Source organism: Emydura macquarii, unplaced genomic scaffold (genome assembly GCF_026122565.2).
Source record: "Emydura macquarii macquarii isolate MOO-44397 ecotype Brisbane River unplaced genomic scaffold, CSIRO-AGI_Emac_v2 contig_2205, whole genome shotgun sequence".
NCBI lineage: Eukaryota > Metazoa > Chordata > Testudines > Chelidae > Emydura > Emydura macquarii.
The window spans coordinates 17,231,462-17,252,468 of record NW_027132342.1 but is presented as its reverse complement, the minus strand read 5'-3'; the positions used below and the strand labels follow the sequence as shown (position 1 = coordinate 17,252,468).

General features: G+C 44.7%; 1 protein-coding gene across 1 annotated transcript in view; it reads right to left on the bottom strand.

Moving 5' to 3' along the window:
* CACNA1I (calcium voltage-gated channel subunit alpha1 I) overlaps positions 1 to 14,073 on the bottom strand; it is a 210,017-nt gene extending 195,944 nt beyond the window's left edge. Inside the window, exons 1-2 of the mRNA XM_067558952.1 lie at positions 13,993 to 14,073; positions 13,078 to 13,379 (exon numbers count right to left, since the gene is read on the bottom strand). Of these exons, the coding sequence (XP_067415053.1) occupies positions 13,078 to 13,379; positions 13,993 to 14,073 (383 nt within the window). The remainder of the gene's footprint in view (positions 1 to 13,077; positions 13,380 to 13,992) is intronic.
* Between the last annotated feature and the right edge of the window lie 6,934 nt (positions 14,074 to 21,007).

The window sequence follows — 21,007 nt, the reverse complement described above, 5'->3', positions numbered from 1 at the left end:
GGACTTTAATAATTCAGCCAGAGGTTATGGGTCTATGAAAGGAGTGGGTGGGTGAGCTTCTGTGGCCTGCAGGAGTTCAGACTAGATGGTCCCTTGTGGTCTTAAAGTTTATGAGTCTGACAATTATCCAGCCTCTTGATGACATTTCCAGGTAGTAACTCTAAGGGATAGCTGGATATACAGGGAGGATTACTGCCATGTTACTCAGCTCCTGATTTCATTGACTGATGATGGCAATATATCAAGCATCCATGCTGATTCTCTTATATCAGCTGCCTTTGATACCATCGATCACAAGGTTTTGTTGACATGTCTGCTAAGTCCGGCAAGGAATGACAAACTGGTGGGTAAGTGGTCTGGTTCCTTCTGCTCCAAGAACACCGCTCCCTGCTTCTAAAACTCCTCCCTACTTCTCCCCCCCCCCCATTGGCTTCAGGTCTCCTGTGACATCATACTCAAGCTTCATCTTTTCATCTACAACCCCTATATAAACTCCTAAGTCCCGCGCCTTCTGGTCAACATGGTCATCTCATTTTACTTCTCTTTGTCTCCTTTCCCCAGTCTTGGTCAATGCCATCTACCATGCTGCTCCCAATGTCTGGAAAACTTTCCCCGACCCCATCCACCACACAACCTCCCTCCCTTCCTTTGAATCCACCTCTTAAGCAATCCCTCCTCTCTTCTCATCAATAATCCCCACATCCTCCTTGTGTGGAGGAGATGCTGACTGGTTGGGTGGAAAACACAGAGAAAATGATGGAGTTGATGTCTGTCCCCTTGAGAGAGGGAATTTGGCTGCTTTGGGTTAGCAACTGAGAAGTGGTGTTAGTTCAGAGACTGCTTTTGAATGGCCAAGTAGCAGCATTAGCCAAGAGTGCATTTATCTCATCTGTTCTTGGCCAGGAGGTTGTAACAATCAGAAGATGCAGAACTCATTGGTTAGCTATGCCTTCATCTCCTCTACTGCACACCCTGCTGGAGGCGACACCTATAGATCACTTAAAAACCTCACACCCGGACCATATTCCATGGACTGCATTACATTGCTCTGGAGCCTGCAGCAGGTTTCAGTTAGCATCCTCGTGATGGATTTGACCTATGTAGGGTGACTATACATCCTGTGTTGGCTGGGACCGTCGCCTTTTTAAGCCCTGCCCCAGACATCCCAACTGATGAGCAGTTGGCAAAAGCAAACAGGACAAATGCCCAGTTTTGCCAAAAAAGTGGGGCACGCCCCTGTAGGGAGGCATGGAGGAACATTCAGGGGCTGTCAGCCCCAGGTGATGGGACTCAGGCCAACCCCACCCAGTGTCCTGTGTTCCCTTTAGGAAATATGATGACCCAGACCGATAGCTATAAAGCCCTTTCTGGGCTGGGGGCAGGTACTTTGTAGACACTCCCTCTCCTCCTGTTCTAGCTCTGGATCTGAAGACATCTGAGGTGCTCAAGCAGCCCCTCATTTTAAGGATCTCGGGACTGGAGACAGGCCATTTTCTGTGGAAAGCCCTTGACTCTGCTAATCATTCCCCATTCAGTTTGACAGAGCCCAGATTTTTATCTCCAGGACACAGCGCAAGCCTCACATATTTACACAGGCTTCTTCCTATGTTTTGAGTTTTGGTTTGGAGGGGAGGGATCTGGAGTCCTTTCATGGACACTCGGTCAATTTGCTAGTTGGTAATTACATTATTTAATTCATGTTGTTATTACCATACATGCAATTACAGTGTCTGATTAGAGTGTTTTCTACATCCTGAAAACATGAAATTAATAAATGTGTTGCCCTTTAGATTTCCTTGAGAGCCCTTGGGACACTGTCTGGATTAGGAATGACCATTTATAATATTACTGGTACCAATATCACAGAATTACAATAAATATCGTATAGGATATGCCATGCAAGGAACCGATGGAAAAGTCATGATTCGCTAAGAGTGCTAAGCATGTTTATATGTATGTATCAGTTTTGTACTATGTTCTAAATATGTATGGTATATTTGAATTTCAAATTTGTGCTGTGTTTCTGGATGACACCCCAGACAGTATGGCAGCAGCACTAAGCCTGCTTAATGTCCCACCAAGGGAACTCAAATGTACAAGGAATCCAGTGAAAGAACCTAGGGGCTAAACCTTCTGAGTCGCCAGGACATGTAAGAACACGTCAGTATGGACAGGGAACTCTGAGGCTTTTGCATGCCATATGCTATGGGGCTGTGTTTGGGACAAAGGAACACAAGCCTCATGGCAGAAACTATAAAATGCCTCTGCACAATCTCCATCTTGTCATCATTCCTGCTTCCTACCTCTGGATCAACTCTTCAACACCTGAAGTTGTGAAACAAAAGACTGAGACCCATCCAGGTACCAGATGTGCACCAGAGGAACTGTACAAGCCTGCAAACTCCACAATTCTGCTAAGAATCTGATATATATGGACTTTGAAGTCATTTGTATGTATCTGATTGCTTTGCTCCTTTAATATCTCTCTCCTTATTTGTTTCTTTCCTTTATAGTAAACCTTAGTTTAGTTACTAAGGGACTGGCTGGCAGTGTGGTATTTTGGGTAAGATCCAAACATATATTTGGTCTGGTAAAGTGTGGCTGACCTTTTGGGGATCGGGAGAACATTTCTGATAAAGGTAATAGTTTCTAATTGGGGGCCAGAGACTGAAATGCAATAAAGGGGACTGCCTTGATCTTGGCATTTTCAGATGGGCTACCCTAGGCACAGATGTGTCCCAGCCCTTTTCCCTGCTCTCACACAACCCCTGCTCTTATGTTATAGGAGAGGTTTAAAAAAGGGGAACTGAATCTTTTTCACTAGACCTAACACAGATCAAGTGGCTCTCAGCTCTGCAGAAAAAATTATGTTTCGGTGAATGCACAAATGTGCTCCAGAAGGGTTTTCAGTGTTAATTTTGTTTTAATAACTTATTTTGCTAATGGAAGACGGGAAGGGATCCCCATCTCCAAACTTTCACTGCCCCTTGTAGGTAATCAGAAGCAGGCTGTATTAACTTCCTTGCATCCCTTGTGGGGGGGTTCTGTCCCTTTCCCCTACCCAGCCAGCTTTGTGCTGCCCCTCTGGCCTGGCACTAAGGATGCTGCATCCATTGGCTAATATTTGATACAGAACAGACCCAGCGGCTCCAGGATGGCCTGAAGAGTGAAAGCCAGATCCTCAGCTGGTGTGCAAGGTGTAGCTCTGTTAACTTTAACAGAGCTGCGCTGATTTACGCCAGTTGATTATCCGGCCCTGAGACTCCCTGTTCTCTCTTTGTCTCTCTCTCCTTGCCTGCTTCCCTCAGTCCTCCAAGCTTCTGTATCTCAGACAGAAACAGGAAGCTGTACTGCAGGACTGAGTGAAGAACATAGTCTTGTGAGTTCTAGCCTCAATTTTTTTAAAGCAAAAGAAGTTTGGTTCAGTTTGCAGACATATTGTTATTAATTTGTATTAAGGTATTGATCAGGATTGGGGTGCCAGACCCAACAAGCTTAAACTAACTGCATCTCTGAACATTTTGAGATTAGCACATTGCTAAGAGCCTAATTCTCCCATTCTCACTCATGCTAAGTAGTACCCAGTACCTTGTCATGGGATACTAATAGAGTAAGGTACCACTCGGCACAAATAAGGATGGCAGAATCATACCCTTAAGCAGCATGGTTCAGGCTAGTGGTTACAGTACAGAACGGCAAGTCAGGAGATCCAAGTGCCATTTCCCACTCTGCCACCAACTCACTTGTGAGCAGGATCAAGTCACTTAAACTCAGTGCCTCAGATTCCCCCATCGAACATGGGGATGATATTTCCATCTCCAAGATTAGGAGGCTTAATTCACTTATGTCTGGGAGGTGCTTCGAAGGCCTTGGATGGAAGGCAGTATAGACGTGCTGAAACTTATTTCTGTTTTCTTGTGACCTTGTCAATCACGCAAGACATCAAATTTGGGGAGCCAGAAATCGTCAGTGCTCATTTCATTTCCGCAGTAGCATTGTTTCATTTCAGAATTATGGTCTTGGGTTTCTCACTATGGGAGCATAAAGAACAAGCTAGGGGTGTGAAGGAAGTGAACAGCAAACATGTTTCAGTATTCATGCTTGGGCACACTGTGCCAACCTGCAAATCATATATACAGCCCAGACAGACAGTTTCTTATGGCTAACAAGCACGCAAATTCCCTTCAAATGTACATCTCAATCCCTTGCATGCTCCTAACCATCATATCTGAGCTTGACTTCTGCTGCGTCTGTCTTCGCAAACAATCCCTCTGAACTTCCCATTGTAAACTTGCCCATCAGCCAGTCCACACACACAACATTCTCTCTTCTCTGGAGTCACAGAGCAAGCTTCCTTCCCACCTAGTTGTGTATGTTCTAGGCTTGGTCTACACTTACCTCAGAGATTCGGCGGCAGTCAATGGGAGTTACACAAAGTACGCAAAGAACTTGCGTAACTCCCATCAACTTCTGTGCTTCTCTTCTGCACACTGTCTTCATCGCACTGTGCCAACAGAAACCGCAATCCCATCGACGTAGCAGTAGGCCATTTGAGGAGATGGTTTTAGTAGGTCGACTTCTGGATCGACTGAGCAGGTCTTCACTGACCACTAAGTCGATCCAGATAAGTCAATCTGACGGCAGCAACTTTGCCACCGTCAGTGTAGACATAGCCCTAGAGGGCATAGTACTCCTCCGGAAACATGCATGTTTGCCTATTGACTAGACTTGACTGGGAAACAGAATTGCTAGCCCACAGAAAATTTCAAGTTTTTGGAAATGTTTTCAACTTGATTTGGGACAAAGAGCCAAAAATTCAATATTTCACAGAACTGAAATTCCACAATATTTCTTTTCAAAGACGCCGAAATATTCCCACAATGGGAATGTTTCAGTGTTTCCTAAACAAAATATGCTTCAGCCAGAGAACCAGGAAGCCAATCAGGCTGGCTGCAGGAGACCCAGTGATCCCATGGAGTCTAGACAGCACACAAGATGGGTTGTGGAGAACCATGGATCTCGGGAAATGGGTGGGCTGGTAGGAAACAAGGCTGGCTGGCCAGTTTCTATGCATTTTTGACCAGCTCTATGACTGATGCAACAAAATGACTGTGAAGTTATGATTTAGCACACTGTGAAAAGCAAGCAAGAGATCCCATAACTTCTTATAGTGAAAATTTTGTCTCATACTTGCTGATTCTGTGGCAAAGGGATATCTGCTCTGTTCAGTGACTAGAGATCATCCATAGAGCTTTCTAAGCAACAGGAAGTTACACTTTTGGATGACAGTTCACTGAGGTAATCGGTTTGTAAAGGCACAGTCCTAATACATGGATGGTTACCTAAAACTCTACAGAGGCATGGTATTTTAAGTCCTCAAACAAGTGTCAAATTCTTTATCCATCTTGCGAGTTTGATTTGCAGGAAGGGATGGGACAGATCTGTGAAAAAATTGGAGCATCACAATACTGCACATTTCTTTAGGGTCCTTCCACCCCGAAGCTCTTTACACACTATGCATACAGGAGTCAATACTGTCATCCTCACGTTGACATGCGACTGGCCCCAAAAAACTATGAGATTGGCTTAAAACCCATGAGACTTTGGGGTTTTGAGCAATTAAGGTACACTCTTGTCAGATTTTCAACCTTTTCTCCACAGTCAGGAGTGCTAGAAACTTACTTTTTTTCAATGAACACTGAGATTCTTACATACATAATTCTTATATAATCAGAGGATTCCAAAAGCTGAGGCTTTAAAAAAGATACCAAGTACTATTTCAAGACCCAAAATTTCAAGTTATTCCCTCATTAACGAAATACACCCAGCTGCAGTGTGGAAGACAGCAGCTGTTTCTCAGTGAACAGAACAACACTTTTAGAAAATGAAAAATACAGTATGCTGACTGTAGCTGCAGAGGGGATTTTAGGCAAACAGATACAATTGCCCAAGTTTGAACTTGACCAGGGTACCAGGTAGAGTACCCCTATTCTGGTGACAGAGGCTCTTTCAGGAGCACCAACTGGTCAGGACCTCAATTTTACACCCACAACCTCAAGCAGCACAGTGCACAATACAGCATGCTGGAATATTAGTTAAGTACTGACTCGGAGAGAAAAGTGCCAACTACCAAATCACACACACCACTTTCTTCTGCCCCCTAGATGACTCCAGATTCTCCAGTGCCCTGCTCATTTTGTAGTCACACATGGGCAAAGGGCACGTAAAACGCTACCATTCTGATCTATTAGTATTTTACACTGCCTGTGCCCATGTGTAAATGACTACATATAGCACGAGGCAGTGGAGAATAAGTCCATAGATTTTCCTTGGAGTCTCCCCCCCTAGTATTGACCAGGCCCAACCCTACTTACCCTGTGAATCTGTCCAACTCTCATCCCAAGCTGGTATAGCTCTAAGTACAGGCTATATACATAATCATATTTATATAGCATCAAAAGTGCACTAGGAACTTTACAAACACATAAGACAAAAAGGTCCCCACCCTGAGAATCTTAAAATCTAAGGTACTCAGCAGGGTAGATAAAAATGGATTCATTTCTTTTTTTAAAATGAATTTTTTAAATTTTAAAATAAATACAGATTTATGAACCTATTGAAAATTAAATTTAAAACTCACAATTTATGTTATGGCCTAAACGTATTGCAATCATTTAAATTAAATATAAAAATAATATTAAGCAGTACGTATTTGCTCCTGCTTTTTGAAGCAAGTCAGACCATAGAACTGGTGGAAGTTACTGGTTAAACACCTGGAACCAGAGTTTGTAGACATGCTAAAAGAGCTGTCAGCAGTAGCCTCTTCTGCAGGTTCACAGGGAATATTTTCTTCATTTCAATTTATTTAGCTAATTCAGTTCAATGACTAGTTCATTCAAAGTTAAGAAAGCAGTCTGGAGTTGAAAAAAGCAGGAAAGCTTGTTTTCTTCTTCTAATCTCTGAATAAAAACTTAGGTGTGAGAGGATGAGATCTACTAGTGCTAAAATACATGATAACCAGAAACAACCAGTTCCATTCATTAACTAAGATAATACTTCCTTTGTTTAATGAATCAGCTTTAAATGCAAAATATAGTTTGATAAGCTATTTATAAACTTTTTTCTTATGTATTCTTCACATTTAAGTTAGTTTTATTTAATTTTAAAAAATTAAAATGCTATTTTAGTGCATTTGTAACTGAATTCAAATTTCCATCCAAATGGAGTTGGGCACAAATAACGGGTAAGAAATTAATCATCTAGTAAATAAGAAATGCATCATTCACCATTTTCTAACATAATAAAAATATAAAAATTAAGAATCAGAATAAACATTTGTTAAGTTACATAGATACTTAAATAAAGGTGTACTATATAGTATATCCTCCTGGTTAGCAAGAAGCAGCACCAAATTTAGTGTAAAGGCTATATTTATTTGCAAAGCAACATGTTTTAATGGATACCAATCAATGAGAATCAACCTTTCTTCAAGAAAATAACTAAAAAGTAAAAATTCAAAACACAATTAAAACTGATTATTTAAATCAAGGTTTTTGGCTTGCTGATTTAAATCATGATTAAAATCAGTGATTTAATTGCACTGATGTAAATCAAATCCACCCTGGTCCTCAGCAAGTGTAAGTGATCATAGCTCCATTGACTTCAATTTAAAATTCAGTACAATACACAATACAAAAAACAGGGGTGACCCAATGAAATTAATAGGCAGCAGGTCTAATACAAATGAGAAAATACTTTTTCACATAATGCACAATTAACCTGTGGAACTCACTGACATGGGACGCCATGATGGCCAAAAGTATAACTGGGTTCAAAAAAGAACTAATAAGTTAATGGAGGACAGGTCCACCAATGACTATTAGCCAAGATGGTCAGGGATGTAACCCCATATTCCGGGTAACCCTAAACCACTGACTGCCAGAAGCCAGGAGGGGAAAACGTGATGGACTTCTCCAAAATTGCCCTGTTCAGTACACTCCCCCTGAAGTTCTGGTACTGACCATTGCCAGACACAGGACACCAGGCTAGGTGGACCATTGGTCTGACCCAGCGTGGCAGTGCCTATGTTCTTACTGCATCTACACTACTTTATACCAGCTGAGGATCTGGCTTTAAATGCATAAGTTTACACATGGGTGTAAGTTTTTGCACTGCTGGGGCCTGACTGCCTCATCCTGCACCATTAAAATCAACTGGAAATTTGTCATTGACTGCAGTGGAAGCAGGACTGAAGCCCAAATGGCCAGTGTACAGATGAAGGAAAGGGATTGGTAAGTATCAAAAAGCAGAAGGCTGGAGCAGTGAACTGCAGAACATCTCTTGTTACTTCCACATTTTGGTATTGATTTTTTTTAATGGCACACTCATTCTTGCGCTTGCTATAACATCTATAATATCGACACTTCAGCAAGAGGAGGTCTAGGGTTTATAGACCTCCTGGAAGGAGTTTCTTTTAAGGAGAGACTTGAAGGACAAATTAAATATATAGCTCCCAATCCTGCACTTAGATACATGGGCAGGGATCCTAATGCCTTCACAGAGCCCACCTGAAGTCACTGGAGCCTCATGCGGATGTAAAGGTAAACCAATGTGCGTTTTGTCATAGGATCAAGTCACAGTTTATAAAGAGCATTGGAATCCTTCTGGATGACACTATGTAACCTGTAAGTTGTTACTAATTAGTCTAAAAAATTTCAGGCATTTTAGCTTATGATAAAATCCATACACTTGATTTCAAAACACTTTTCACTTTCTCGGACATATTTTTTTAAGGTTAACTTTGACCTTTCTTAAGTCAAATTTGGCCCAGAGTTTAGGTTTTGTACAAGTATTTAAAAATTCTACAATCAATACTCAGGATTTTTTCTTTTAATTCTAAGGGAAGCATATATTTTTAAATAAATAAGCAACTTCCTATAGCATTTCACCATCTGCCATCCAAAAGGGAAACTGACTAAACACACAGTAGTGAAACTGACTAGCCTATTTACTTTGCCCAACCCAAGAGGAAGCAAAAAGTACAACAAATAGCAGAAACAGTGGAAAAGCAAATTCCCGAATTACTTCAGTTTTAATAATCCCTGGTGTTATTTGTAAGGAATTTGGACAACAATTTTTTAAAAGAAATAGATGATTAAACTGATAATGTGCCTTTAACTTAAAATTTCAATTCTACCTAAACTCTGTCATTCCCAAAGTCAATGCATAGTTATTAACCCTTTTGACCCATTGCTGCTGTAACCTGCAGGCGCCAGTAGTGTGGGAATGCTAGCATTTCAAATGGGACATACTGGTTGTATGAGGATGCACTAAATGGGCCTGATCCAAACTCCCATAAAGTCAAACAAGAGTCTTTCTCCTAACTTCAGTGGGAGTTGGACTGGGCCCCAGATATGTTTTGCATGTTGAACCCAGTTGATCACACAGCAGTTACCTGTGTCTAACAATTTTAATTAGAATAAAAAACCTGTTTGCTCACCAAAAATGCAGCACAATTCAGACATTCAGTTCTGACTGTATACAAAATTGCCCTGGAAATGTTTGATCAGCTCCTAAACTTAAAGCAACAGGCTCCTTTTCAGCACAAAGTATAATGACAAGGAGAACAGTTTACATACCACTTTTGAGCAAGGGGAGTGATCGATATTCTCCTTGAGTGTTTATGGGTCCAAACTTTTATGTTTAGCTATGTAATCCACTTCTTTAAATGGAATTAGTGTCTACAGCTTTTGCAATAACATCTCACACTGATGTAGTGCCTTGCACCTAGAAATGATTTAAAACTTTGTGTGCATATCTACACAGGTTACGTCTCCCATCGCTGAACTGCAGCAATGGACTGTGACTGTTGTTTAATAGTACAGTGTTTCTGAACTTTTTAAGTAGCAAGTACCCCCTAACTTCTGAAAATTGTAATAAGTACCCCAACACTCAATTTACCACTCTGAGAAATACAATCTTTTTCCCCTTTACCACTGGATGACTGTATTTCTTGTAAAGCAGGAGAGCTCTGAGCTCTGTAATGCTGTGTGGCTGTGGCAGATCACAAACCACCCTGCTGTTTCTCCCCTCCTTCCTCCTCCCCTTCTGCTACATAGGAGCAAAGGTCAATGCCAGCCAATCACTGTGGCCTGATGGTGGGGTCACGTGGTATTCTCCTCACACAGGCGGGAATTTGTGAGGTCTGAGCAGGCACAAGTGGTCCACCAGAGTGGATAGCAGTGCTCCCCATGGCCGTACCTAGCGGGGGGTGGGCCTGGGACAAATCACACTGTGTGGGCCGCCTGCCTCCCAGCTGGAAGCTGGGACCGGGCAGGAAGCAGACAGCTGCCACTTGGCTTCCCCAGAAGTCGGCGGCTGCCGCTCGCCTCCCTTCAATGGGTTTTTTGCCACGTACCCCCTGCCTGTGTCTCGTGTACCCCCTGGGGGTACGCGTACCACAGGTTGAGAAACTATGTAATTGTACACTGCAGGACTGCAGCACCATTGAGGACAGGAAGACTATTCTGCAGGAGGAATTTTTAAATAGATGGAATATGATTACCCAAATTGGAACCAGGGTGGGTCAGCCCCTATTCTTGCAAAAAGTGTTATGTGATCTAATGGCCAGGACGGTTTTAAGTTTCATCTGACAGAACTTCCATAGCACAGCTTCCTTCCTTAAGTATGGTGCAGTATTTGACAAGCAGAAAGTCAGACAGAAGAGCACCTCCCACTTAATCACCACTATCCATTTTTGCAGCACCTGGGCTTTCCTTACGTTCTACCACCCAAACAATGATAGGCTTCTCTCTGCCTGCCCTGGAAGAGCTGATGTGGTAACAGGTGCTATATCTGCACTCTTAACCTCCAGTTGGGAAGCAGCAGTTAAGCACCGGAGCTTTGAAAAAGCCATGATCTGATTTCCATACAAACATCCCTTAGCAGTCAAGAAAGAAGGGCAGGGAAATAAAGAAAATAAGTGGAGAAAAAGGAGCACAATATTTTCAGAACAATGTTTTCAAACTCTTTCCTAACACCATGGAATTCGTTTAGCTGAAAAAATTGCATTGAAATATTCCTTTTAATTGTTTCCAAATGTAGCAAGATTCCCCAGCCTTTGCCACATAACACATCCCATTGTAACCTGGAGGATGGAGAGCCATCACAGCCAACCCAAAGGAGTTTCCCCTTCCCTTCTCCAGTCCCAGTGTTGCACAGGCCATTTTCTGTATGTGATGGTCGCATGCTCTATCTCAGCATTTAATCAGAGTAATATTCAACCACAAAAAAAGGACAAACTGATGACAAACAAACTTGAATATCATAACTCAATCATCTCTAAGACACACACAATCATCACAAATTCAGACTTGCACACAAAACTCAGATTACTCGGGCCTGAACCTTTGTCCCAAAATCTGTACAGACATTTCCCCTCAAAAATCAAACCGCATCTCAACAAACTGAAACAGAAAGCTTCATTTCAGACTCAAGCCTGGTCCATAATTTTTCTCCCATATCTTGCATCAAACCATGAGCCAACAATTACATCTCTATAATTTTACACTGAGCCTCCTGTCTGCACTGGGGGTCAGGAGTTTAGTGAGTGCTGGGGGACATAAAATGAACAACATCAGGTCTCAATGTTTTAAGGACTTTCAGTAAAATGGGACACCTAAACCTCTGCCCAAAACCTCTGCCCAAAATTTCAATGATCACCCAGAATTTGAAAATCAGAATCTTCCTAAGAACTTCTGATCCATCACACTTGGCTATTTCTGAACCATCATCATAGAGAACTCAACTCGGAACCACAACTATTTGCCTAAATTTCAAACCAAACTCAATCTCCTAATACTTTATTATTAATTGTCATTGGTATCATCTATAGGCTTCATTCAGGATCAGGTTCTTGAGGCCGAAAATCTCTCAGTAATATTTTTGTAAGTTTTTGCTGCATCTCTTAGCTTCCCAATTTAACTTGGAAGCAAATCCACTGAAATATCATAACAAGAAATGGATATTTCCCACTCAGCCATAAACCAGGGAAGCTTTAGAAATCTTCAGGAGAAACTCCAATCTCATAAGATTTCCAGCCAGAAGAGTTTTGAATAAAGCTTCATTGATCAGCTTTTTGTATACTGTTTCATCTCCTCCAATTCCTGGACCTTACAAAGTACCCCGATCTAATAAACCCCCTTCTACATATTGTGCCCATACAGAAAGTCAGGGGAAAAGTCAATCCCTCAACAATGGAGGGTTATTTCCTGGGGGGAATTATCACCAGTTAATTGTGACCAGTTGTTACTTATTGTTCTGGTACTATCAGCTCCTTAAATCAAGGATCTGAGATTCAGTAGTGAGATGTGTGATGACAAGATTTGCTGATATATCTACATTACAGGGGTATCCATACAGCACTCCTAAACTCCCAAAGTCCTGTCCCAGGATGCACCAGGGTCAAACTGGCAATGGATTCTCTGGAGTAGGCTCTTCTTAGATCCTGGTCAAGAATCTAGAGGAGATATCCCCACGACAAGATACACAGTAGCTAGTTTAGGCTCACTAGCTAGCAAGACGATGGTCATTCTGATGGCCCTGTCCTGTAACTTAGAACCAGGAACTGCAGCTCTGTCTCCAAGCAGAGGCTGAGTTCACGGTGTGTACAGTTCGGTTAGATGAATAAACATCTGTCAATGAAATAAAGACCTCGTGATAAGCCAGCCAGAACTTTGAGTACCCCTATCTTCAAACCATCCCATCATCACTGACTTGGTAATGAGAAGGCGGGGATATACATTTTGAAAAGTCTGTCCCCTCTCTTCCTCCTGCCCCCATCCCTGTCTGTGTGATTCTGGCTGACACTCGCTTTCTCTGAAGTTCTCCCTTTGGTAAGCAGCTCCTTTTGATCACACATTGCAACAGCTGAGGTTCTCTGTAAATGTAAGCAAGGAACAAAGCGATTTGTTAAATATGTACAAAACCTCATCTCTTACCTTTCAGGCGCCCTGCGAGGGCAGGGGAGGGGAGGGGCAGAATGGAACCAAGAGAGAACTGGCAGCTCTAAAAGGATATGGATTACACACCATTTTGATGCACCAGTTGCGGGGGCTGGTGGTCTGTTTCAAGCAAAAGAACACCACAGGTGCCAAGTCTGGATAGGGAACATCAGGATCTGGTGGCGAGTCGATATCCTCCTCATCGCCCAGCTCCAGGGATGGTGGAGGCTGCTCCAACGGCGTCTGCTGCTCTGTAACTCCCAGATCCATAAGCTCCAAAGGGCAGAGGGCAGAGGTGTGAGCGGGCTGGCTGCTTGCATGCCAGGCTGAGGAGGGGTGGGTGACATATTCGGCCATGCTGGCATAAAATGAGAACTCCTGAGGAGGAAAACGACACACATGAAGGGAGACTTGGCAACCAAATGCATAGCACAACTTTGTTTTTAAAAGGAATTTAGGGTGGGTGACTGGCACTGGATTGACAACCCTGTAAAGGTCTCACTTGAGGCCACATGGCTTATAAACAGAACTCCCCCTCTTCAGTTCATTAAAGTCGGATGGTGTAATACAGCCTTTTATCCTCAGGACAAGTGCAGCATGAACAATGGCAGCAGGACCTTCACATGCTCTCTGCCAACCTGCCTCCACCCTTGGCAGGCTACCTCTAGCTAGTCCTTGCCAGGCTCGTCTCCTGACAACTCCTTCTTTTGGAGCTTCAGAGATTACCGCTTCCCCTCTCCTCACCCAACAGTCTGACCAAAATCATCTTTCCCACCTGCCACTCAACAAGGTTGCCCTTGCACTTGAGTCACTGGGCCGGCTCCACACTATGCTTCAGACCAAGTTCAAGCACCTTCTTGGCCCCATGTCATGCTGTCCTTGCCTACACCTCAGAGCTGGTATCCTGATGCATTTCTCCCCCCACCCCTCCGCCTTTCTATTCAGTCAGCGATACACCTTCCATTTCCGTCTTTCTCAGGTGTCTCTATACCTTCTTCCACATTGCCTCATGGGAGTAGAGCACCTTCTGTAAACCATCTGCCTCCCCACACCCAAATCCCTCTGAAAACATTCTTCGGCTTCACCCACAAGAAGTGAGGGTAGAGGAGAAAGGAGACGGAACAATGACAACAGAAAAGGCAGCAGAACCATCAAAATGGGCACATGCCTCACTGGGTTAAAATGGGGTCTCCTTAAGGTCACCCTATCTTGCCTCTCCTTTTCTCCCCATCTGTCTGTATATCCCACTCACACATGCTGTTGTACTGAACTAAGATTGCCCCCTCCTGGGGGCAGGGACAGTGCTTTGCCTGTTTCTGTGAGACACCCCAGCACAGTTTTGGGTACTCGAAAATAAGCAATGAAATAATAGCAATAAATAACCTAGGGGATACAGGGATGTTCGAAATGGCTAATACATTAAGCCCTTAGCCTCTCTGCTTACAGATGCTCAGATACTACAGTGATGAGGGCCACATAGATTAAATAAATTCCTCTGGAAACGTGCATCAAGGTAAACTCTGAATTAATGATGTAATTCATCTTCCTTAGACTGTAGGCTCTTTGGGGCAGGGACTGTTTTTTGCTCTGTGTATCTCAGTTCCTAGCACATTGGGCCAAGACACTTGCTTGGGGCCTCTCGATGGTACCATAATACTAAAAATAATTGGAAGTTAATGATTACGTGCTCATGGCTATAGCACCTAGAGCACTCATATACTGCAGCAGTAGAAGCATTACCAAATACATCATGATTATTTGAATAAAAGGAAATGGAGCATGGATGGGCCTAGGAAATACAGAATGTTCTATATCACAGCCACACCAGGGGGAGGTGGGGCGACATAGCAGTAAAGAATACTGTGCATTTAACAAAGAACATCCCTCTGCTGAGGGACATGCTTAAAGGTGGCCTCATATTGGGAAAATATAGGGCCAGATTTTTGTATATTATTTTGGGCAGGGATGGGGGAGCCCTTGAGAGGGTGACAGGAACTAAACACTCCACAAATGACATTGGTATAAGAGTTTATTATGTTTACAATGTTAGGAAAAGTGCATGGTCTGAAGGCTTGCACTGCTGCTCTGAGGCAATGTAGTATATCTTTCATCCTGTTATCAGTGTATCTTGAATATGCATGTTACACATTCTTGCTTATACCAATAAAGTGGCATTAGAAAACCCCAACCTTCGAAAAAGAGCCAATTGTCAACAGCACAAGACTTATCAGTCACCCAGATCCAAAGCATGGAGCTTATCTCCTCTTAATCCTCTGTCTTCACTCTAAGGCTGTATGTTAGCTTTGCAAACTTGCCAGTTCACTGATTTCTCTTTCTCCATGAGCAGTTCTTGTTCTAGCGTTAGGGCCCACAGGCAGCTCAATCTTGACCTGCAGCACCCCCTGCTGTATCAGTCCAGGAACCCCCTCTTACTCACACAGTGCTGGCCATATTCTGCACTATTGACCTTCAGCACCCTACTATTCCAGTCCTAAACTTCGCTTATGTACCTCAATCCTGACCTGCAGCACACCAATCCTTACCCCACCCCATGTTTTGACAGTGCACCCTTCAGCCCTTAACCACAAAACCTGCTGCTATTTCAGGCTTGTGGTCTCTTCTGAGCAGACATTATCAAACACAGAAGACGTATAGAGCAGACACAACATCCCCTAAGAACATGACTGAGACCCCTCAAATTCATTACACTCAATATCTGCAGCCATGAGGGGAAAAATAATCCTACCTTCTGCCAGCCCACTGGCTTTGGGATTATTTTTTTAAATCCCAATAGCCAAAGCAGCAGCATGCTCCTCCCATTCCTCCTCCTTGCCCCCTGACCAAGCAATTACATTTTCACTACCAGTTACTTAATTCTGAATGCTCTGGTGACACCCCACACTACCCTCCATCACCCGCACCCTTTCTTTCCCCTTGATCATTCCTCATTGCCCATTCTGATCTGGGTTCCCGCCACTGCCTATTAACATGCTATGCCTGAGCACAGCGTCTATCCCATTAATAACACAAAGGAGAAAGGCCAGTGAGAACAGCCAGGAGGAATGACTTATTACAATGCTCAGAGTGGCTGTACTGACGAGGATACAACAATTCCAAAATGCAACGTACAGTGCTCCATAATTAACAATGCAACACAACAAAGGAAGAGGGAAACAATCTCATCAGCATGACCCTGTATTCTCTGCTTAAACATTCAGGGTCTCTTTGCCTTCCCACAGCCGCCAGCCACAATTGGGGTCTGTTGCGATGAGGAATGGGGCTCTGGGAGATCCTTCTCCCTATGGCACTTAGACAGACAAACAACCCATGGCTCAGAGTGTGGGCTGGTGAGGGCAGGCCATGGTCTGGCAATTCACTGCAGATTGAACAAAAACCAGGGGAATAGCTGCATCACGAGTGGATTATCTGCTCCAATTTGTGCCGCCTGGAATGACTCATTAGAGGTGATATGGATGCAGAACCAGATTAGCCCTTTTGGGAGCTCTGAAGCTAAAGGCATCCCTTGTTTGACAGCTGCCTTGCTGGAGGTCTTAGGAACACTCACTCCCTTGCTCACATAAAATCCTTCCCTGCCACCCATAGGCTGTGATCACAAGACATCTCACAAGTTAAGCAGGGTCAGGCTTAGCACGCTTCGTAGAGAGACTGACAAGGGAAATCGAAGTGGTGCGAGCGAGTCAGGAAGTTATGCTTGTATTCAGCGCCAATCCTGATACTCCTGCATAGAGTGGGAGGAAAGGTTCTGGGGCCAGAGACAGCTTTCAGATGAACCCATGGTCATGAGCACTTTTGTTTCGGCGTGGCAGGATCTGATTTAAATCGACAGATGTCAGTAAACATTGATTTCAACTGACATAGAAACTGATGAAAATAATACCGATCAGCAACAGTTGGTGGGAGTCCAGCCTCGCCTCCATCCTGCCCCCATTGTGCCTGCAGGGATTGGGTGTCACTGGCCCTGCAGCAGCGCCCAGAGCCCTCTTCAACCGCGCCATCATGGGAGCAGGGCCGCGACAAGGCTACAGAGGGCTCCCTGCATTACTGCAGGGCTGGTGTCACCCAATCCCTGGAGGTGCAAGGTGCAGGAAAGGCTACAGTCCTGACAGGGCAGAGCAAAGATCCCCCCACAACCACGACTGCGGGGAGAGAACAATCCCCCAGCTGCTGGGGAGGCTGCCCTGGTGCTGAATGGCTCCATCCCTGGGCAGGGACTGTTCAGCAGCACCCCATGGCTGGGCATTTGTCATCCTCCTTGCAATCCTAGCCAGAGTCTCTGCTCCACTAGGCCAGGAGCACTGTCTCCCGTGCACCTTGTGCCTGTGTATCTTAGGCATTTTTGGTGTCAGTGCTGGGAACCCCCCCGAAGCCGTGCTGTCAGCACTGCCCTAACCCCAACCCTCCCTCCTCCCACCCAGAATTTCCAGTAACTGTAAAAATAAAAATGGCTAAAAAAAATTATTTAAATATTAAAAATAAAAATCACTATTAAAACCATGGCAATTAAAAACCAATCCAAAGAGAACTCTGCCACGCCTCGCTGTGGTCCTTCAGGGTTCCATGACCCATTTTGCAGAAGCAGGGGTGTAAACCCCAGTGTCCTGGACAAATTCCAGCTCCCGTTACATGACATTCTACCTTCTTAAAATTGCCCCTGCAGTTCTCACTTCCCCTCCTGTGACACCGCTGGTTAGTGTGGCTGGGGCAGGTTGGCTAATGCATTTCAGCCCAGAAATGGTCACATTTCACTGATAGGAGAGGGGAAGGAGCTCTGGACATGCACACGCGTACATGCACAATAGAGCATGTTGAGGGGATGATTCTTTTCTGGCTGAAAGACACTATGAGAAAACTATGGAAGGACTGGAAAGTTCTAGAACCCACCTCCAGGATGATCCCAGGCTTCTCTTTCTGTAGGTGATCATATGATCATGGTGATGGGTGCGGTATCAGAAGACAGGCAGAGAGACAAAGGTTCCTCCCCACCACCCCACGCCTTCATCCTAAACAAATACTAGCCTTTGCTAGAGCAAGACAGGAGGGGCAGTCTCCAGCAAGCTGGTGCTGGCAGGACAGACCTATCATCAAAAATTTTAAAAAACACGTCTGCCTCATTAAGGGGTGAACCCCTCCTGGGAGAGCTCACTGGCATAACAACTTTGGACCAGTCCCCTCGTGACTGCTCCCTGGATAGAGTACAGCTTATCATCTGACATATCTTCCTACCCATCTCTGAGGTGCTGACTTGTCCCCAGCCCACGAAGGACCCACTGCCACAACCGAGTCACTTTCCAGACACAGCTTTATTTTCCAAATACAGGCAAACCACAAAACCAGCTCTTCAGCCCATATAGCTCCCAGGGGATTTTCTCCTTTGCCTCACCTAGTCCCTCCTGCTTCAGTCTACAGCAGGATTCTTTCTTGTTCTGTTTAGCTGAGCCCCATGCCCCGTGCCCTGGAGGCCCTTCTCCCCCAGCAGGCTCCCACTGCATCCCCTCCCCAGGGGACTCTGGCAGCCTTTCCCAGAGAACTCCCTGCTGCTCCTGCTTCCCCTTCCTTACTGACAGTTCAGCCCTTTATAGCCCCAGGTGCTGTTCAAGAACAGGGGCTCTGGACCTGCTTCATTTCAAGGAGCCAGCCACCCTGTGACACCATCCATCACAAAACTCATCACTTGGGTATCTGGAAATGATGCTAGTACCATAAAGAGTGTTCTAGAGTGGAATGTTGTGCAGCTCAGAACCTCCTAGGACATGGTCCTCAGCCTCCCCACTCCACGGGCCACTCACAACTGGTCCCCTCTCTGATGCAGCAGGATTCCTTTGGGCCAGTCCGTGTGATACACTTCACAAGAGGTGCCACAGAAAAACTGGTACCATAGGGCCATGCTGGTGTCTTACAGAAGTACCAGACATGAGTCACTGAGCCAATCCACTTCAGCAGGACACCAGAAACAGGGAATGGAAGCAGAGTCAGAAAACTGCTGGCAACCTCCCCTGGCCCTTAGCCTGCATAGGTTGAAAACCAGTGTTTTAGAATGTCCCGGAACGTTCCAAATGTTGGTGAAGGATTAGTACCAGGCAAATGGCACTTGGAGGGACACAGCAGCTTTTTGACAAACATCTCTCCTTTGCCACCAAGTGCACAGAAATGTATGAAAACGTTCCTTTAAAAAAAAAAATCAAATCAGTCACTCATGCACGGGAGGGGCAAAGCTGACAATCCTGTACATTCTTCCATGGGAAAGAAGGACACTCGTGGTCTCAAAGGGAACTGCCAACCTGCTTTCTCTCTCTCCCCTCCTATACACAGTTTGCACCCAAAACTTTCCTTGTAGCCAGGTCTCAGAACTGTTACATCTGTCCCCAGCATGCATATCCCCTGTGAGCCAGCAAGTTCAGCCCCACAGCTTCTCTCTCTCTCTCTCTCATGGACTTGGATAGTGCATACACACACAACACACACACATACCAGCACAGAGAAAGCTCATTAGCTGCTGGCCTTTGGCTCATCCCATTCCCTTTTCAAAAGCCCCTGGTTTTGCTATGAGAAGACTGGAGAGCGGATTTTGATTCCTCTGGGGGAAGCTGATCTCAAATGGCAAGAAAAGCTGCAAGCTTAATGAGCAGAAGAAAGCACCTGGAGAAGAGGAGGAGGGATTCAGTAGAAGCGGGGACTCAGGGGGTGTCTTCATTGTGAAGGCCTGCATCATTTCACGGCTTCCAGTGAGACAGATTGACCCTCCAGTGCTACACGATACAGGGGTGGGAGATTAAGATTTCAGGATTGCTAACGCCAGGTCCTTGGCACAGACCAAGATGCCACGAAACAGCAGGTGCACTGCAGACATTGTTCACACCACCTCCCCAGTGAAGAGTATGTGGTGAACCATGACGCCTCCTAAGTGCTGGCCACAGAGATGACAGGCCAGTGGAGGAGACCAGACCACCTAGCCCGAGCCTGGATTCTTTTAGAAAGCCGGTGGGCGCAAAGAGGATACAGGTGGCTACAGTGGTCTAATTGGAGAGGGGCCCTTTAAAGCCAGGAGAGAAAGAGAACATACCTGAAGATGGCTGGAGAGCTCACTCTTCCCTCTCTCTAGCCTCCCCGCATGTTATAAACCTTTCTCACTGACCAGAGAAAGGTCCAACAAGGAAGTGATGCTGCACCCAGAGTCCATTCCAGAGGACTAACAGAATCAGTATGCAGTTATGGGCCTCTGTTTTGCCCCCGTCTGGGGGGTCTGTGTGGTTGATTATGCATGTCTGCGTGTCTGTCAGTGTGTACACGTGTGGATAGTTGTGCATGTGTGTGCTCCTGTATCTGTGCACTCCCCTTTCTCTCTGCATATACGGTACCTCACAACTATCCCCATCTCAGCTCCAGACTCCCCTCCCCACCCACACAGCCCTGATGTTCTCCCTACCCACCTCATTGTAAACTGCTCACATACAAAACTCTGAGTCATGAGACCAAGATAAGGGGGAAATTAAATTTCTTCCAGTTCTGTTCAAACAGCTTTACATTTGTATAGTACCTTTCATCCCGAGGGGACACTCATTCTTTGCCGACCATCTATCAGGATCGCTCACCTGCTACTAAAATGCAGCCACCTCTGGCATGAAATGCAGCAGTCATTCTGTACCTGTAACACTGTGCAACACTGTTATGAGAGGGGGAAGAGAAAAATAATTTGTCCAGATGAAATTGCAGGGGGCAATTCTTAGGCAGACAGAATTAAATTAATCCATCATCTGTGCAGTGCATGTCCATGAATGATGTGTGTGCCTCTCCATGCATGTCTGTGTGTGAATTCCTGTGCATACCTGTAAGAGTATGTTTGTGTGTCACTCTGTGAATATTCTCACTGGGTACACATGAACATGAGCATGCATAAGTACATGTGTGGTATATTTATGAATGTATGTGGATAAATCCATTTGGTGATTGTATATGTGTCTGTTGCACATGACTGAGCCTGTGTTTCT